Source organism: Trachypithecus francoisi, unplaced genomic scaffold (genome assembly GCF_009764315.1).
Source record: "Trachypithecus francoisi isolate TF-2019V2 unplaced genomic scaffold, Tfra_2.0 Lachesis_group15, whole genome shotgun sequence".
In the NCBI taxonomy this organism is placed as follows: Eukaryota; Metazoa; Chordata; class Mammalia; order Primates; family Cercopithecidae; genus Trachypithecus; species Trachypithecus francoisi.
Window position 1 is genome coordinate 112,972,301 of NW_022681460.1, and position 18,425 is coordinate 112,990,725.

Genomic DNA, 18,425 nt, shown 5'->3' on the forward strand with positions numbered 1-18,425 from the left:
TGGTCTTGATCTCCTGACCTTAAGCCATCCACCTGCCTCGGCCGCCCAAAGTGCTGGGATTACAGGCGTGAGCCACTGTGCCCACCCTTCATCTTTATTTCTCAAAAGCAAAGATACCCTTTATACCCGAGTGACTGTGCAGAAACCAAAACGCATCTGAAAATCAAAGAGCAAGCTATTGGCTGGGCAGGAAGGATGGCAGGCCAAAGCCCCGGCCCTAGGTCTGGGCTCCAGCATGGGTCCAGGAGGCCCAGACCAGCTGCCCCAGAGTGCGACAGGACACCCAGGTCCAGGACTTTCAGTCGGGACACAAACCAGCAGCGGCAGGCCCTGCAAAGGCCTCGGGACACCCATCCTGCAGGGAGGTGAGCCTCACCTACGGAGACAGCCGTCCGGTCACTCGAAGAAGGGGACAGACGGCCCAGAGACCATTTCTGCCCATGGAGCTCTGGCACCCTAGCACCCATCCCTGGGTGCAACAGCTCTCACCTTCTCAATGATGTCCAGCAGGCTGTTGAAGTGGTGTGTGTGGCAGCCCTCTGCCAGGTCCACTAGCAACTGGGTGGCCAGCTTTCGGACCTGGTGGTCTTTATCCTCGGGGATGTGGGAGAGCTGAGAGATGACCACTGAGTTAATCAGCTCCTCCTGCACAGGCAAAAGGGAGGCCAGTGAGCACCAGCCCAGCAAGAGCCACGTCTCGTGACACTTCCAATTCCTCAGGAACCAACCCGGAACCAGCGGACATGTCCCTCAGGCCTTCAGCACAGCTGGGCAGGGAGCACAAGCCCCCGCTGAGCGTGACTCAAAGACCCCAGGGCCCTTTCCCAGGGATCCTGTCCAGTTCCTCGTTCAGAAGGCTGGTGAGCACCGCAGGGCGACCCGGCACAGGCACGGGGCCCACGACTCACAAGGAGCAGCTGAGGTGAGGCCCTGCCCTTCACCGTCAGAGCCGAGAACCCCTCCCACATGGTGCTGTGCGTGTGTGTGAGAGAGTGAGTGCGTGTGGTGTATGCATGCGTGGGCGTGTGCGCCTGTGCGTGCATGTGTGAGTGTGCGTGTGTGTGTGCGTGCTGTGCTGGGGACAGAGTGAGTTTTCACAGAAGCAGGTAAAATGTTCCACAGTAACAGAGACCAGGACAAGACCAGCCCTGATGAGAGAAGCCAGAGGACCCAGAGGAACTTCCGGGAGGCAGCTCTTAGCTCCATCAGATGGGAAGCGGGATGGCAATGCCCAGAAAAGGGCAATTCAAGGAGAGTGCAGGCTGGGGAGAGGAGCAGAGCGGGCAGCTCTCGGGAGGGCAGGACTGCGAGGCTGCAGGGAGGGGTGCGGTGGGAAGGGACAGTCTCAGAGCTAAGCTGCGCCTCCTGGGAAAGGGGTATGGCTGGCAGGCACACAAATGTCTCTCAAGGAAGGTGGGCCTGGGGCCACAGAGCTCCCAGAGGAGGGAGTGGAGAGGGAGAGCCCACAGAGGAGAGAGACCAGGCAGGGCTGGCGATCAGGCCAGGTGCACAGGGTGAATGTCACGACAGAAACAGAAGACAACGTCTCCACGCGAGACTGATCTAAATGAACTTGAACAGAATTCTTAAAAGGCTCCTGTGTTCAGTGACAACCCGGCTGGAGCTCCCTGAGGGCAGGCACTGTGCCTTCCTTGCTACTTGGCCACGTGTCAAGGCCTGGCAGAGGCGCCCACGATGAGCAAGCCAGCGAATGAACAGGGGTAAACAGACCACACTGGGGGCTGCAGAGGGCCCGGCAGGACCGAAGTCCCAGGCAGACCCGGCTCTGTGGGAGCATGTGCACAATGGAGACAGCCCACCCCATGGAAAAACAGCCTTGAGCCCCCAGTGCGGCCGCCCTGGACACGCACCTCGTAGAACTGCCTGTTGATGAGCAGCACAAAGGACAGCACATCCAGCACCTTGATGCGTACGGCACCTCGGGACTCGCTCCTGTGGGACAGCAGCCTGCTGGGGCGGGTGGGGAGTACCCGGCCACAGCCCCGCACCAGCCTGTCCGCCTGGCACAGGCCAGCCCGACTCTGGGTCCTCCCGCATCCAGGCACACAGGGCACAGAGCTCTGCCTCCCAGGACGTGTCTCTCTAGACCACCCCCCATAGGAGGCAGCCCAGTGGCGTCATGAGAGGACGTCCTGCTGGACGGGAAAGCAAGCTAGCACCTGCTCACCCAGAGCCGGGGCTCTCCAGAGGCAGAGACGGGGACCCTGCTCATCGGGCATCCTGAGACCCGGCCCGGGTGGGCCCCAGACAGAGACAGGGCCAGGCTCCAGGTGCCAGGCAAGGCTGCAGAGGACGCCCTACCTGAAGAATCTCTCCATCAGCGCCTGCAGGTTCTGAATCCAGCCGTCCTTGGCCGGGTGAATGGACTGTGCTCTATAGGAGATCAGGTTCAGGAGGGAGGACTCCTGTCAAAAGAAGAGCCGGTGTTGCCCCTCTGCCCCTCCGGCGCTCCCCTTCTCCACACTGGACTGCAGGCTGAGAGGCTGGTTTGCTGTCAGAGCCCAGCTGCGTCACAGCCTGCAGCCCACAGCCCACAGCCACAAAGGCACTGCTGGCAGTGGGGAAGACGCGCGTCCAAACCCATGGAAAAGCCTGGGTCCTAAGCTGAGTGTTCATGGCAAAATGCCTGCAGCCGCCTGGGAGCCACAGGACTCCACGGAGCCGGACGGAAGCTTCCTCCACACAGGTGGGAGGAAACTGACGGGTGGGCTGACACCGCGCTTGTTAGCAAACACACGCTCCGCCCGCCAGCGCCCCAGCAGCCTTCCCTGCCTGAGTGCAGAAACCAGGAAATCCGAGGCTCAGAAAGCTGCACTTCACCCAGCACCCGGCCCCTCCTCACCAGCCAAAGCCCAAAGGCCCCACCCAGGAAGGGGTCTCACAGGCCTCTGGTCTGCACATCTCTCCACCAGTTCAAAGTATCTCTCCTGAGACCCGTGGAACTCATTCTGGTCACACAGCTCCTCCACCGTGGTCAGCAGGTCATGGACAATGGTCTTGAGCTCCGGGCTGTCCAAGGTCTGCAGTACCAGGAACCATGACACAGGCTGACTTCTACTCCCCGCATGGACTCGGCACCAGAGGCCTGGCTACGCACCCGCCGCAGGGGGACGCCCTCAGCCCTCTCAGGCCACACCGGGCCGCATGGGTTGAGATACCCCCCAGATCCTCTCCAGAGGCCACAGTAGCTGTGATGGCAGCTGCTGTTCCTGCCCATACCCCACCCCCAGGGAATCCTGGCTGTGCCCACGCAGCTGGGCCAAGAAGGAAGCTCGGGCAGGAGGGCCAAGAGTAGCCACCAACTACAAGCCTTTCTTGCCTCTCCCCAGTCCAGCCTCTTCTAGAAGCCCCAGGCTATGGCCTCTGCCATTGCCACTCAGTGCTGCAGCATCCCCTGGCCAGTGGTCAGGGACAATGCTCTGGCCCAGCGACAGGCCCTGAGAGGACTTCAGTCCCTGCTAAGTCCCAGCCTCCCTTCCAATACCTGTCTTCCTGTACATCGCCCACCCCAGGCTCTGGGAAAAGGCACAGTTCTGAGGCTGCTGGATACCAGCCTCGCCTCCCCAGGACCCCTGTGCTGATGAGCCTGTGTGGCTGTGGAGTCCTCCTTAAAGCTGCGGTTAGCGGCCGGGCGCGGTGGCTCAAGCCTGTAATCCCAGCACTTTGGGACGCCGAGACGGGCGGATCACGAGGTCGGGAGATCGAGACCATCCTGGCGAACACGGTGAAACCCCGTCTCTACTAAAAAACACAAAAAACTAGCCGGGCGAGGTGGCGGGCGCCTGTAGTCCCAGCTACTCGGGAGGCTGAGGCAGGAGAATGGCGTAAACCCGGGAGGCGGAGCTTGCAGTGAGCTGAGATCCGGCCACTGCACTCCAGCCTGGGCAGCAGAGAGAGACTCCGTCTCAAAAAAAAAAAAAAAAAAAGCTGCAGTTAGCAGACTCGACTAATGCGGTCCTCCAAAGTCACACCAAAGCCACACTGGCATCCCTCTGGGAACTGTGCCGGGGCCCACTCAGGCCATGAAGGTGGCCTGCAGGTCACTCTGCGGACTGTGGGCAACAGTGGCCCAGCCCCGGCTCACCTACTGCATATTCCTGTCTGGGGCCAAAATGATGCAGCACGTCTGGAAAAATCAGATCTGTCTCCAGTGGAAGGTGGATGTGCATCACTGTGAATCCCCAGAGAACACGGTTCCAGCAGTCTCTGTGGGACCACCAGAGATGGGGCCCAAGGTACCATCTTCCAAGTGGGCCAAGCCTGCCTGTCTGGGGTCCCGGTGCTCCCTGGAGCTCCCGCCCCCACCCCACCTGGAGTTGCTGAAGGAGCCGTTCGATGATGTTCAGCAGAATGTCCCACGTCACCACCTGGAGCTCCTTCCTATACTTCTTGATGAGCCTGGTGATGGACAGGACGATCTCATAGGACACCACCTCGTTCGGACATGCCATGGCCTGGAACATGAGCCCGGCCAGCACACAGGGTCAGAGCTGCTTGCTCACTGTGGGACGCCCTCCCAGTCACCCTTGGGACCGGGAGTAGCACACCTGAGGCCACAGTGCCCACCACACATGCATCGGGGCCACAGAACAGCATGTGGGGCGCCCAGGAGGAGTTTCTACATGCTCCAGCACAGTCAGGACCCAGACAGGGCCCCATCCCACGCCTGCCTGCAAAGTCCCTGACTCGGATAGACCAGCAACTGAATCCTGGGCACCCGGTGGGCCAGCCCAGCAGCACCTGAAAGCTGCCCTGAGTTCTGTTGCAAGCTGAGCACAAAGACAACATCTCCCCAGCCCCTCTACGGGAGGAGTGTAGCAGGGAGAGCAGAGGATCAGGAAAGCCCTGTGATCCGCACCGCAGCCCATCACTGTAAAACCAGGACAGTGCGCTCACCCCACCCTCCAGGGAGCTGTGAGCACCGAACGAGGACAGACACGAAAAGCACTCTGTCATCAGAGCACGGAAACTGAAGCTATACACCGGCATCTGTGCCAGGCGCCAGTGCAGAGACAGGGCAAGATCAGCACTCGACAAAACAGCGCCATCAACAGCAAGAGAACGGCCACCCCAGAGGCAGCCCTCGCCCCTCCACTGCCAACTCCAGAAGGTGCAACTCGCAAGATGTAAGGTTTGCTTGAGAATAAAGCCTTTGGGCCGGGTGCAGTGGCTCACGCCTATAATCTCAGCACTTTGGGAGGCCAAGGCGGGTGGATCACCTGAGCTCAGGAGTTCAAGACCAGTCTGACCAACATGGTGAAACCCCATCTCTACCAAAATTACAAAAACATTAGCCTTGGCCAGCCGCAGTGGCTCACCCCTGTAATCCCAGCACTTTGGGAGGCCGAGACTGGCGGATTACCTGAGGTCGGGAGTTCGAGACCAACACGGAGAAACCCTGTCTCTACTAAAAATACAAAATGAGCTGTGCATAGTGCAGCATGCCTGTAATCCCAGCTACTCAGGAGGCGGAGGTTGCACTGAGCCAAGATCGCACCATTACACTCCAGCCTGGGCAACAAGAGCGAAACTCCATCTCAAAAAAAAAAACCATTAGCCAGGCATTGTGGCAGGCACCGATAATCCCTGCTCCTCAGGAGGCAGAGGCAGAATTGCTTGAACCGGGGAGGCGGAGGTTGCAGCGAGCCGAGATCGCGCCATTGCACTCCAGCCTGGGCAACAAGAGACAAACTCTGTCTCCAAAAAAAAAAAAAAGAGAGACAGAATGAAGTCTTTGGTCAGGCATGGGGGCTCACACCTGTAATCTCAGCACTTTGGGGGTCTGAGGTGGGCGGATCACTTGAAGTCAGGAATTCGACACCAGCCTGGCCAACCTGGCGAAACCCAGTCTCTAGTAAAAACACAAAATTAGCCAGGCGTGGTGGCAGGCACCTGTAATCACAGCTACTCAGGAGGCTGAGGCAACAGAATCACTTGAACTGGGAGGCGGAGATTGCAGTCAGCCAAGCAAAAAGAGCAGAGCTCCTTCTCAAAAAAAAAAAAACAAAAAAGACTAAAGCCTTCACAGGGCCCCAAACCTCACCCCTAGTTGCAAAGCAACTGCCTGGAAAGGCCTATGGCAGCCCCTGCAGCAGGACCCCCGGTGGGGTGGGTGGGCAGGCCTGAAGGGAGCTCTCCCGTTCCTGCCAGCTCATTGCACACGGAAACCGCCTTACCTGGTAAAATGATGGCAGCACCGATGTCGGCGAGTTCCTGAGAGAATAGAGCCGGTGGGCTCCCCAGAGAGCCATGCCCACAAAAAACACGGCTCCTCTCAGCAGGGGCGCATCCTCCATGTAGGCTCTGAAAGCGTTCCCCAGAGAGACACAATGTGAGCAGGGCTCTGGCCCAGGGTCCGCCGTGGACGTGTGAGGCTGCCAAGGCTCCTACAGCAGCCCCAGAGGTCCCTGTGCTTGGGGGGCCGGAGCACCGCTGGGGAAGGGCAGGGAACAGAGGCCAGCGGTAACGCTCTCGTTCACTCTCACGCACAGGCGGCAGCCCATCACTGCTGACCACGCTGTGAGCTACAGGTCATGCCAGGGACAGGAACGTGGTGAGAGGGATGGCCCACAGCCTCACAGTCTGGGGGAGACAGGCACCAGCCACACCGTCTCCCAGGTAAACGCAAAATCTCTTCCTCCAATCACAGCCAAGAAGAAAAGCCACGGCAAAAACTACTCAGGGAGGTGGGGGAGTTAGTGACCACGCTGAGACCTCAGGAAACAGAGGAACTCGGCAAAGGTGGAAGAACCTGCTAGTCAGAGGAATCAGGACATGCACAAGCCCTTGGTGGATGGGAGAAGGCAAGACGGAGGAAAGGAGAGATGCAGGGGCTGGGGCAGGGCTGGGAGAGATGCAGGGCTGAGGCAAGGCTGGGACCCAGGGCCTAGTTCTATGGGAGGAAGGAGGGAGAGATGCAGGGGCTGAGGCAGGGCTGAGGCACAGCTGGGCCCCCAGGACCTGGTTCCATGGATGGAGGGAAGGAGAGATGCAGGGGCTGAGGCAGGGCTGGGCCCCAGGGCCTGGTTCCATGGATGGAGGGAAGGAGTGAGGCAGGGCTGGGAGAGATACAAGGGCTAAGGCAGGGCTGGGCCCCAGGGCTGGTTCCATGAGAGGAGCTTGCACCCTGAGGGCACTGGGAGTCATCTGGCTTCTGACAAAGGGTGACACAGGCCACTCGGGTGCTGCATGGAATGGGCTTCAGGAGGCGTGGATGGATACAGGAGAGCAGGAGGAAGGGGATCTGGCAGCAAGGGTGGGAGGCCAGAGCATGCACAGAGCTGAGTCATCTCTCAGGGCTCAAGCAGCAGAAGTGGCCACAGTCTGGCTCTGGGGGTGAGGGGCAAGGGCAGCGTCAAGGCCAAGACCTCGAGCCTTGCCTTGTAACAGGCTAAGCCGTGGGGGAGCGCGCTGGAGGACGTCTGAGCGCGGGGCAGGCACTGAGCTGGGTGTGGATATTCTGTTGGAGGAAGGAGAGGACCGGGGCTCGCTCCTAGAAGTCATGGGCTTCGCTCTAGTGGCAGCCCCTGGAACAGCTGCCCAAAAGGACAAGGCTTCTCTAAGCCAGTGTGTGCCCAGCAAGGACGCCAGGGCTGCCCCGAGGGCCGTGCTGGCCTCCACCGCCCTGCGCCCCGCCCACCACACTCACCTGTCCTCCATGAGGTGGCACATGTTGTAGATGGCGCTGTGGCCCAGGTGGGTGCCAAGGAGGTTCCGCATCAGCTGCCAGACACGATGCATGTCAGGGGCTGGCACAAGCCCCGCCCCCAGCCCCAGTCCCTCTGCTGGCCCCACTTGGCTGCTGCCCTGTAGCCACCCAAGGTCCAGCCAGCTCGCCACCATCTCCTCCCAAATACAGAGGCAGTAGGGTTCTCAAAATGCCACCAAAACCCTGACCTCAGCTAAACTGGGAAAATGACCCTGGCTGTCCCTCAACAGGCCATTGTCTGCCCGCCCCAAGAATCAGACAGCCATTCATGGGAGACAAGATGGCCCTTGTCCCGTCCATGTGCCCTCAGGAACCTTCCAGAGCAGTTTCAGAGACCCCACCTTCCAGCAAGGCTCGCAGAGCTCCTTGACGTTGATGGTGCGGCAGAGGGTGACGATGAACAGCGGGAGGCTCTCAGCCGGCAGGCAGTTGTAGCAGACCACGGCGTCCAGCACCTGCAGGGAGACCTGGTGGAGAGGGAGATGACTCACACCGGCCCTACCCAGCTCCTCCCCACAGGAGAGGACACCCAGGCCTCCTTCCCACCTCCTTCAGCCTGTGCTGCCACCTCTCCCCACTGCCATAGCAGCCTCTCTCCAAGCCACCAGGCGAGCAGGCATGTGGGAAGCACCTGACATCCCTGTCACTGTGGGTCATCGATGCTGTCATCCACCCCGAGCTACAACTCCACATGGAGGCGCCCGGCTATCCTGACCTACATGGAGGACTCCTGAGGCTCACAGAGATCGAGCAACTTGCCCAGGGCCACACAGCCAGCAGCTGGCACACAGGGCTCAATCCCCAAGCCCCAGCCTCCCAGAAACCAGGGTGAAAGGGGCCAGCCCTGGGGAGGGGAGGCACTGACCTCTATGTCCACAGAGGACGCAGTCCGGACGCAGAGCAGGCAGATCATCCTGCAGGGAGCAGCAAGCTCAGTCCCGGCAGCGCGGCCTGGAGGTCCGAGCCGCCACGGGCTGTGGTTTAGTCACTCTATGATGCCAATAACACACACGGCTCATCCTCCCTGGGGGTCCCACCCACCCAGCAAGCACTCAGGTGCCTGCTATGCGCCAGCCACTGCTCTCGGTGCTGGGTGTTCAGCGTGAGTGAGACAGAGGCCCGGCCCCCACAGATCTCATGCAATGTTCTGAATGAACAACAACGAAAAGATAACCAAGACGTTAGGTGATGGCTAAAAAGACAACAGCCACGTACTCTTCCTGTTTTTTTTTTTTGAGACGGACTTTCACCCAGGCTGGAGTGCAATGGCATGATCTCCACTCACTGTAACCTCTGCCTTCCAATTTCAAACGATTCTCCTGCCTCAGCCTTCCGAGTAGCTGGGATTACACGCTCCCACCACCATGCCTGGCTAATTTTTGTATTTTTAGTAAAGACGGCGTTTCATCATGTTGCCCAGGCTGGTCTCGAACTCCTGGCCTCATGATCTGCCTGCCTCGGCCTCCCAAAGTGCTGATATTACAGGCGTGAGCCACTGTGCCCAGCCCAACCTCTATTTTTTTGGTGGTTTCAGCAGCTTTATTCACTGCGGAGCTGAACTTAGGACCATTATCAGAACAGGATCTCAATTATTTTCTTACTGAACCATCCTTGCGATGTACTCATCGAGGTAACAGCTGTTGAATTTGACCAAGTTCACCAGCACCAGAAGGAATTCCGAGGACAAGCCAACATCCATCCACTGCAGGACAAAGTCCGCTGTGGGACAAACGGCGGCGGTTTGCGAGGACGCCGAATCTACATCTCCCACTCACCTCCACCTCCCCATGCAGGAGAGTGTCCAAACCCGTCACTGCCAGAAATCACATCATCAGTCCCCCGGCAGCAACAGGCAGACCACGCACTGGGCCCGAAGAGGCTCAGGGGAGCCCAGGCAGGCCGGCTACGCATGGACACTAGGATCTACCACCCCTGGGGCTGCACAGAGGGTCTGCACCGAGGCGGCAGCAGGAGTGTGTGCCGTACACTCAGGGCCTGACCCAAGGCTGGTAGACGCCGACATCACCAGATTCCCGGGCGTTCCCCACCCCTACCAGAGCGCTGCTCGGAGGAGATGTGCGCACACTTGGCAGCCAGCCACGTCACCTCAGACAGGAAACCTGATGGTGGGCACCTGGCCGGCTTAACACGTGCCTCGGGGCCACTCAGGCCACGCAGATGAGCCCAGGTGCACGGAGCAGCATGGGCATACCCGCTATCCGCCATCCCTGAGAACTGCAGCCCCTCTCCAGCCCCAGGTCCCTCCCATCCCAGAAACCTCACACCCAATGTGGCACCCACCTAGCTCTTCCTCCAAGTAGGTGATGTGTCTCCCATTGTCTGTGAGGGCCTTGAAAACATCCAGCCTTTCGTGGAGGTCTTCGTTGGAAGGGTAATCCTTGATGACCTTAAAGAAGAGGGCTCTGAGGACCCCCAAACGTTCGCCCTAAAGACAAAAGCCACAGGATCAGCAGAGCCTGCCAGCGTCTCCCACACAGCTGCCAAGAAGTCCCTGAAGTGCAGGGGCGCCCAGACTCCACCCTGGTCCCCTCTCCTTCCCACAGGAGTGCCCTGCAAGGGACAGGTCTGCAGCATCAGTGGTGTTCAGGGCAGGGGGCTGGATGCACTGGTGGATGGGAAGCAACAGCTGTGTGTTGGGACCTGGCACAGCGGGTGGCACAGAGCAGGAGACGACACAACTCCTGCCCGACCCCTGCACTCGGTCCAGGGCAGACAGCCTTGTGCTCACAGACTGAGGACAAAGCCTAAGTGGGGGCCGGGCGCGGTGGCTCAAGCCTGTAATCCCAGCACTTTGGGAGGCCGAGGCGGGCGGATCACGAGGTCAGGAGATCGAGACCATCTTGGCTAACATGGTGAAACCCCGTCTCTACTAAAAATACAAAAACTAGCCGGGCAAGGTGGCGGGCGCCTGTAGTCCCAGCTACTCGGGAGGCTGAGGCAGGAGAATGGCGTGAACCCGGGAGGCGGAGCTTACAGTGAGCTGAGATCCGGCCACTGCACTCCAGTCCGGGTGACAGAGCGAGACTCCGTCTCAAAAAAAAAAAAAAAAAAAAAGCCTAAGTGGGGAAGCCCCAGAGAGCCTGTGAGAGTCCGGCCCTTCTGAGCAGCTGGGACATGAAGGAGTGGACGTGGCCAACCAGGGGAGGCAGGAACACCAAGAGGCCTGGGTGTTCAGGGCCAGCCAAGACCAGCACAGCTGGAAAGCAGTGAGCAGGGCAGCAGCCCCGAAAGGGTGCAAGGGCAACACAACACACAGCCCCACATCAGCTGCCAGGTACGGTCTCAGCACTCTGCGAGAACTGCCTCATGATCCCCAGAACATCCCGTGAGAGGAAAGTGCAGCGACCATCTGTTTACCAGTGAGGAGGCAGGGTGCCCACGGTCACACAGACCTCATGCCAACAGGAGACCCCACAGGCCGTCCAGCTCCAGAGCCCGTCGGCCCCTAGACCCTGTGCCCAGCAACTCACTGAGGCAGGAGTCCAAACACGGCCCAGCAGGGACAGGACGGTCAGTGGGTGGCCTGACGTCACCCCTCCCAGCGTCACCCCGGGGCTTACCTGCCCCTGAACGATGGCCTTCAGCAGAGCCAGCACCGCGTGCCGGGCCTCCAGCGGCCGTTCTGGCTGCAACAGATCCGCGACCGCCTTCCAGAGTGCTTCCACTGCGTGCTGTCACCAGCAGAGGGGACAGCGGTGAGGATGTGCTCTCCAAGAACCCTGGCCCCGGCAACTGGAACAGTGCCGTGAGCAAAGGACAGGGTGGAACAACAGGGGCTTGGGACTTAGAGCCCCACCTCTAAAGCTCGTATCTCCTGTGTCTCCTGCAGCATGAGATGACCACAGGCTTGGGAGGAGGAATGGCTCAGAGCTGCCTCAAACCCCACCAGGTCCCTTTAACCCCCACCAGGTGACAGACTGGGGGCTGAGAGGAGAGCAGCAGGCCAGGGCAGCGATCCTGGCCTCACCTGGACCAGCAGGGAGTCCCACTAGAGCTGCCGGAACGCTGACAGGAAGTCATGGGACAGTCTCAGAACCACAAGCGCACACTGAGCCCTAGGCCTGCAGCTGACCCAAAATCCCTGCTTGTGGCTTTCCTCTAGTGAACACGGCAGCATCGGGTCCTCGACCCCACGCCCCTGCCCAGCCTCTGCTGCCTGCCTGACCTGCTGAGAAAGAGAGCCGTGTGGCTTGCTGAAATCTGCCTCCTCTAACTGCCACCCAGCCTGTGGGGTGCTCATCCCTGCTCCCTAAAGCTGCCAGAATCAGTCTCACTCGGCAGGGGTTTGGGCTGGCTCTCACCACCTTCTCTTCTCCAAATTAACCACCAGCCACGGCTTTCAGACCACAGGCTCACTCCTGGCCTTACTCCTCTAAGGAGGGCAACGAAAATAGCCATGTTCTGGCCAAGTGCAGTGGCTCACACCTGTAATCTCAGCACTTGGGGTGGCAGAAGGGAGAGGGTCGCGTCAGCCAGGAGTTTCAGACCAGCCTGCACAACACAGTAAGACCCTGTCACGACAAAAAATATAAAACTTAGCCAGGTGTGGTGCTACACACCTGTAGTCCTAGCTACCTGAGAGGCTAAAGTAGGAGGATCGCGTGAGCCTGGCAGGTTGAGGCTGCAGTGAGCCATGATTGTGCCACTGCACCCCAGCCTGGGTGACACAGTGAGACCTTGTCTCTAACCAAATAACAAAATGGCCGTGTTCTTTTAGACGTCCTCTGACCAACATCCCAATCAATTCAAGACAACTGGCACTCTCACCTCCTTTGTCTATTGACAATACTCCTGCAGTTGCAACCTCAGCTGCAAAGACGCGTGGACACAGGGCCCGGGACCATCCCAGCCTCGGAGGCCTATTCATCTACTCACAGGCTGCCCCGGGCCCACACAAACAACTCTCAGAACAGGACGCAGGACGCTTATTCTTTTTTTGTTGTTTTTTGAGATGAAGTCATGCTCTGTTGCTCAGCCTGCAGTGCAATGGCACAATCTCAGCTCACCGCAACCTCTGCCTCCTGAGTTTAAGCGATTCTCCTCCCTCAGCCTCCCGAGTAGCTGGGATTACAGGTGCCCGATACCACGCCCAGCTAATTTTTGTATCTTTAGTAGAAACGGGATTTTGTCATATTGGCCAGGCTGGTCTCGAACTCCTGACCTCAGGTGATCCATCCACTTTGACCTCCCAAAGTGCTGGGATTACAGGCGTGAGCTACTGCGCCTGGCCGAGGACACCTATTCTTTACACTTATCCTTGCTAGCGTGCGGCCAGCATGTTTCAGATGAGCTGCTGCAGAGGTAGCAATCACTCTGCTCTTAGCAGATCTAAGCATGAGAGGTCCAGGTCTTCTCACTACTCTCCCACACACAAATGCTGGGCAAGGCAAGGGCAGAGCCCTCAGGTGCTCCACCAGCAACCTGCACCCCCAAAATGACCACTTCTCGTCCTGTCCACAGGTCATCGGGAAAGTACGGCAATGTTTGCCCAAAATAAAAATTTCTATGTCCGTGAGGTCAACCAATACCACCGACCATTCACCCTCCCAAAGTGGCACCAAGACCAGCGTGCCTAGGATTGTTCTCTGTGGAACGAACCCCTTCTTGATTTTTCTTGGCCTGAACTTATAATAGGAGAGGGCGAGTGAGCATGCATTTCGATCGGCCACTACAAACTCTTTCTTTTTTTTTTTTTTTTGAGACAGAGTCTTGCTCTGTCGCCCAGGCTAGAGGAGTGCAGTGGGGCGATCTTCACTCACTGCAACCTCCACCTTCCAGGTTCAAGTGATTCTCCTGCCTCAGCCTCCTGAGTAGCTGGGATTACAGGCATGCGCCACCACACCCAGCTAATTTTTGTACTTTTAGTAGAAACGGGGTTTCACCATGTTGGCCAGGCTGGTCTCGAACTCCTGACCTCGTGAACCATCCGCCTCGGCCTCCCAAAGTGCTGGGATTACAGGTGTGAGCCACTGTGCCCAGCTTTTTTTTTTTTTTTTTGAGACGGAGTCTCGCTCTGTCGCCCAGGCTGGAGTGCAGTGGCCGGATCTTAGCTCACTGCAAGCTCCGCCTCCCGGGTTCATGCCATTCTCCTGCCTCAGCCTCCCGAGTAGCTGGGACTACAGGCGCCCGCCACCATGCCCAGCTAGTTTTTTTTTTTTGTATTTTTTTTTAGTAGAGACAGGGTTTCACCGTGTTAGCCAGGATGGTCTCGATCTCCTGACTTCATGATCCGCCCGTCTCAGCCTCCCAAAGCGCTGGGATTACAGGCTTGAGCCACCGCACCCGGCCTTTTTTTGAGACAGTGTCTCGCTCTATTGCTCAGACTGGAGTGCAGTGGTGCGATCTCAGTTCACTGCAACCTCCACCTCCCGGGTTCAAGCGATTCTCCTGCCTCAGCCTTCCAAGTAGCTGGGATTACAGGCATGTACCACCACGCCCAGCTCATTTTTTAGTACAGACGGGGTTTTACCATGTTGGTCAGGCTGGTCTCGAACTCCTGACCTCGTGATCCACCTGCCTCAGCCTCTGAAAGTGCTGGGATTACAGGTGTGAGCCCCACACCCCCTTTCTGGTGTTGCTAGAAAAGCCCAATCCCTTCACTCCCCACTTCCACACTTGATTGGTCCCTCAAGGTTGTATTCAGGGCATTTCCAGTAGCTTCCCCATCACTATGACGAAAACTAAATTTCCCTAAAACAGTGCAAATCGGCCAGGCGCGGTGGCTCACGCCTGTAATCCCAGCACTCTGGGAGGCCGAGGCAGATGGTTCATGAGGTCAGGAGTTCAAGACCAACCTGGCCAACATGGAAAACCCCGTCTCTACTAAAAATACAAAAATTAGCTGGGCGTGGTGGCGCATGCCTGTAATCCCAGCTACTTGGGAGGCTGAGGCAGGAGAATCGCTTGAACCCGGGAGGCGGAGGTTGCAGTGAGCTGAGATTGTGCCAGCCTGGGCGACAGAGCGAGACTCCATCTCAAAAAAAAAAAAAAAAAAAAAAAAAGCGCAAACCAGATCATCAGCAGTGAGTTGTCAACTATACTCCTAAAAAAAGTAAACTCAGGCTCTGAACAGTCTACGTGCCTCTCTCTAGTAGTTCAAATGGACAAACCTACCTCTTCAAATTTCTTGGTTTTTGCGACTTCACAAATCTGCCCTATCATCCGGATGCGATTATTGAGGCCACATTCCACACTCAGTTCCTGGAGAGAAATGAAAGAAGAAAAAGGGGCCAGCGGTCAGGCCACGGTTTCCTAAACTGCAAGTCACAAACCACCTAAAGGCTCCCACTGCATTTTCCAGACTAGAGACTTAAAACAGATCTTTCTGAAATCAAGATTCACCTGACTGGGCGCGGTGGCTCATGCCTGTAATCCCTGAACTTTGGGAGGCAGAGGTGGGTGGATCACCTGAGGTCAGGAGTTTGAGACCAGCCTGGCCAACATGATGAAATCCTGTTTCTAGTAAAAATACAAAAAATTGGGCAGGCGCAGTGGTTCAAGCCTGTAATCCCAGCACTTTGGGAGGCCAAGACAGGCAGATCATGAGGTCAGGAGATCGAGACCATCCTGGCTAACACGGTGAAACCCCGTCTCTACTAAACATACAAAAAACTAGCCGGGCAAGGTGGCGGGCACCTGTAGTCCCAGCTACTCGGGAGGCTAAGGCAGGAGAATGGCGTAAACTGAGGAGGCGGAGCTTGCAGTGAGCCGAGATCCGGCCACTGCACTCCAGCCTGGGCGACAGAGCAAGACTCCGTCTCAAAAAAAGAAAAAAAAAATACAAAAAATTAGCCAGAGGTGGTGGTGGGCACCTGTAATCCCAGCTACTTGGGAGGTTGAGGCAGGAGAATCCCTTGAACCCAGGAGCCGGAGGCTGCAGTGAGCTGAGATCGCACCACTGCACTCCAGCCTGGGTGACAAGAGCAAAACTTGGTCTCAAAAAAAAAAAAAAAAAAAAAAAAAAAGATTTACCAACAGGATTTACTGCTCCATCCTGAGTTGAGAATGTGCATTTTTTTCCACAACTGCAAATGTTGTATTGAGATAAAACATAACATGAAGTACAATTTTAAACTGTAAAATTTTTTTTTGAGACGGAGTTTCGCTCTTCTTCACCATGTTGGCCAGGCTGGTCTCAAACTCCTGACCTCAGTTGATCCACCCGCCTCAGCCTCCCAAAGTGCTGGGATGACAGGCATGAGCCACCGCGCCCGGCCCAGATGGACTATATTTTATTCATCACTTGATGAAAGTTTTAGTTGTTTCTAAGTAGAAAACTTTAAAGTGGCCGGGCGCGGTGGCTCAAGCCTGTAATCCCAGCACTTTGGGAGGCCGAGACGGGCGGATCACAAGGTCAGGAGATCGAGACCATTCTGGCTAACCCGGTGAAACCCCGTCTCTACTAAAAAAACATAAAAAACTAGCCGGACGAGGTGGCGGGCGCTTGTAGTCCCAGCTACTCGGAAGGCTGAGGCAGGAGAATGGCGTAAACCCGGGAGGCGGAGCTTGTAGTGAGCTGAGATCCGGCCACTGCACTCCAGCCTGGGCGACAGAGCGAGACTCCATCTCAAAAAAAAAAAAAAGCCGGGCGCAGTGGCTCACACCTGTAATCCCAGCTCTCAGGGAGGCAGAGGCGGGAGGATAGCTTGAGCCCAGGAGTTCGAGACCTGCCTGGGTAATACAGCGAGACCCCGTTCTCCACAAAAAGGAAAAAAAAAAAAAAGAGAATACAAAAAACTAGCCAGGCAACGAGGCGGGCGCCTTTAGTCCCAGCTACTTGGGAGGCGGAGGCAGGAGAATGGCGTGAACCTGGGAGGCGGAGCTTGCAGTGAGCTGAGATCCGGCCACCGCACTCCAGCCTGGGCGACAGGGCCAGACTCTGTCTCAAAAAAAAAAAAAAAAAAAAAAAAGAAAACTTTAAAGTGCAAAAATTCAGCATTTACTCATGGTAAACTCAGCAAAACACAATGCCTAGCATATGTGACAAAGACACAAGCACACATAAAAGATAAAGGACCTAGCCCGGGTGCAATGGCTCACGCCTGTAATAGCAACACTTTGGGAGGTGGGAAGATCACCTGAGGTCGGGAGTTCAAGACCAGCCTGGCCAAGATGGTGAAACTCCATCTTTATTAAAAACACAAAAATTAGATGGATGTGGTGGCATGTGTCTGTAGTCCCAGCTACTTGGGAGGCTGAGGCAGGAGAATCACTTGAAACTGGCAGGCGGAGTAGCAGCGAGCAGAGATTGTGCCATTACACTCCAGCCTGGGCAACAGAGCAAGAATTCATCTCAAAAAATAATAATAATAATAATTAGCCAAGCCTGGTGGCAGGTGTCTGTAGTCCCAACTACTCAGGAGGCTGTGTTAGGAGAATCGCTTGAACCCTGGAGGTGGAGGTTGCAGCGAACAGAGATCATGTCACTGCACTCCAGCCTAGGCGACAGAGTGAGACTCAGTCTCAAAAAAAATAAAATACAATAAAGAACCCACTTCTCCCAGGAACTCACGTTATCATTCAACATCTGGCCATATCCTGACCGGTGGAGATGACTCTCAGGCCTCATCTATAAAATGGGCTTTCTTTCATCAATATCTGAATAATAACTCAAGTGTGCCTGAACCAGGTCACCAAGATCCTGACTTTCCAAGTCTCCTGAGGAAGGACATGTCAGCCTCCAAGTACTGGAGACAGCATTCCTGTGCAGACAGTCGCCAGCAACCCATCTCCCACAGAACCTGGTGCAAGACAAAACCCAACCTTCCCAACACTTCCCTCTAGCCTAGCAAAGACACAGACAGCTCACTCACTCTCAGGATTTCCGCGGTGATGATAAATTCCGTCTGTTTGCCCTCCGCAGACCTGGGATTTGGCCTCGGTGTTCCCAGTCCAAACAGAATCCTAAACTTCTCCTTCAAGCCTGAATCTTTGCTTGTTGGTTTGGCCATGGTGGGCCAGGACGCACCAGAAAACCCCTCTGTGCAAACGAAACAGGCACGGGGACATCTGAGCAACAGCTCTGCCCACCTTCCCCACTGCGGACCTCCAGCCGTCAGGACCCTGGGTCTCTGGTGGGCATAACCTTTCCTCCCACAATCCCTGGGATAACTCAACTACAGCCCAGCTGACCAGGTCGCAAACAGGCACCTAGGAAAATCAGGGAGACACCAGGCCTTGTCTAGCTCTCTGCTCATACGCTGCCGCCCGCCCCGCCCGACTCAGTCCACGGGTTAGGACCGCCGCCGCGAAGTCCTGAGAGCCCGGATGTTTGCCGTTTCTCCTCTCCCCATGTGGAGCAGCAGCTGTCACGGAGCCGACTGCAGCAGAGACCCGCTCGCACCCGCCATGACTTAAAACTAAGGGATGCTCGGAGCTCCGGAGTCGGGTTGCAGTGGGCGTGGGTGAGGGCCCGGGACCCGGACACTACGGGGTCCGCCTCTCTAAGCCGCTGCCCCGCTGCCCCGTGGGGACTGGAGCACACTGCGGCCCAGACCACTCACCCCTCGACGCGCCACCGCGCGCCGGGCCGCCCGGACGCGGGGAAAGACGCACCCCGCTGGCCCCTGGACGCTGCCGGAAGCGCGACCCGCACTTCCGGCAGCGGCGCCGCGCGGAGGGCCGCCGCGGGACTTGCTGGGAGTTGTAGTTCTGGGCAGCCCTCTAGCGGAAAGGC

The 18,425-nt window shown here is 57.3% G+C and overlaps 1 protein-coding gene across 9 annotated transcripts in view; it reads right to left on the reverse strand.

The window, feature by feature from the left end:
- Positions 1 to 18,422, reverse strand: part of TSC2 (TSC complex subunit 2) — a 41,442-nt gene extending 23,020 nt beyond the window's left edge. For 5 of the 9 annotated variants that reach the window (XM_033236151.1, XM_033236152.1, XM_033236148.1 and 2 more), the window contains exons 1-15: positions 18,253 to 18,353; positions 17,563 to 17,729; positions 14,864 to 14,950; positions 11,311 to 11,421; positions 10,031 to 10,175; positions 9,331 to 9,448; positions 8,595 to 8,643; positions 8,071 to 8,196; positions 7,670 to 7,743; positions 6,198 to 6,324; positions 4,332 to 4,475; positions 2,904 to 3,041; positions 2,323 to 2,426; positions 1,872 to 1,953; positions 490 to 645 (exon numbers count right to left, since the gene is read on the reverse strand). In XM_033236151.1, the coding sequence (XP_033092042.1) occupies positions 490 to 645; positions 1,872 to 1,953; positions 2,323 to 2,426; positions 2,904 to 3,041; positions 4,332 to 4,475; positions 6,198 to 6,324; positions 7,670 to 7,743; positions 8,071 to 8,196; positions 8,595 to 8,643; positions 9,331 to 9,448; positions 10,031 to 10,175; positions 11,311 to 11,421; positions 14,864 to 14,950; positions 17,563 to 17,700 (1,599 nt within the window). In that variant the 5' untranslated portion in view covers positions 17,701 to 17,729; positions 18,253 to 18,353. Of the gene's footprint in view, positions 1 to 489; positions 646 to 1,871; positions 1,954 to 2,322; positions 2,427 to 2,903; positions 3,042 to 4,331; positions 4,476 to 6,197; positions 6,325 to 7,669; positions 7,744 to 8,070; positions 8,197 to 8,594; positions 8,644 to 9,330; positions 9,449 to 10,030; positions 10,176 to 11,310; positions 11,422 to 14,863; positions 14,951 to 17,562; positions 17,730 to 17,899; positions 18,189 to 18,252 lie in introns of those variants that run through there. The other 4 variants (XM_033236154.1, XM_033236153.1, XM_033236149.1 and 1 more) reach the window with 2 other exon arrangements.
- Positions 18,423 to 18,425: the final 3 nt, after the last annotated feature.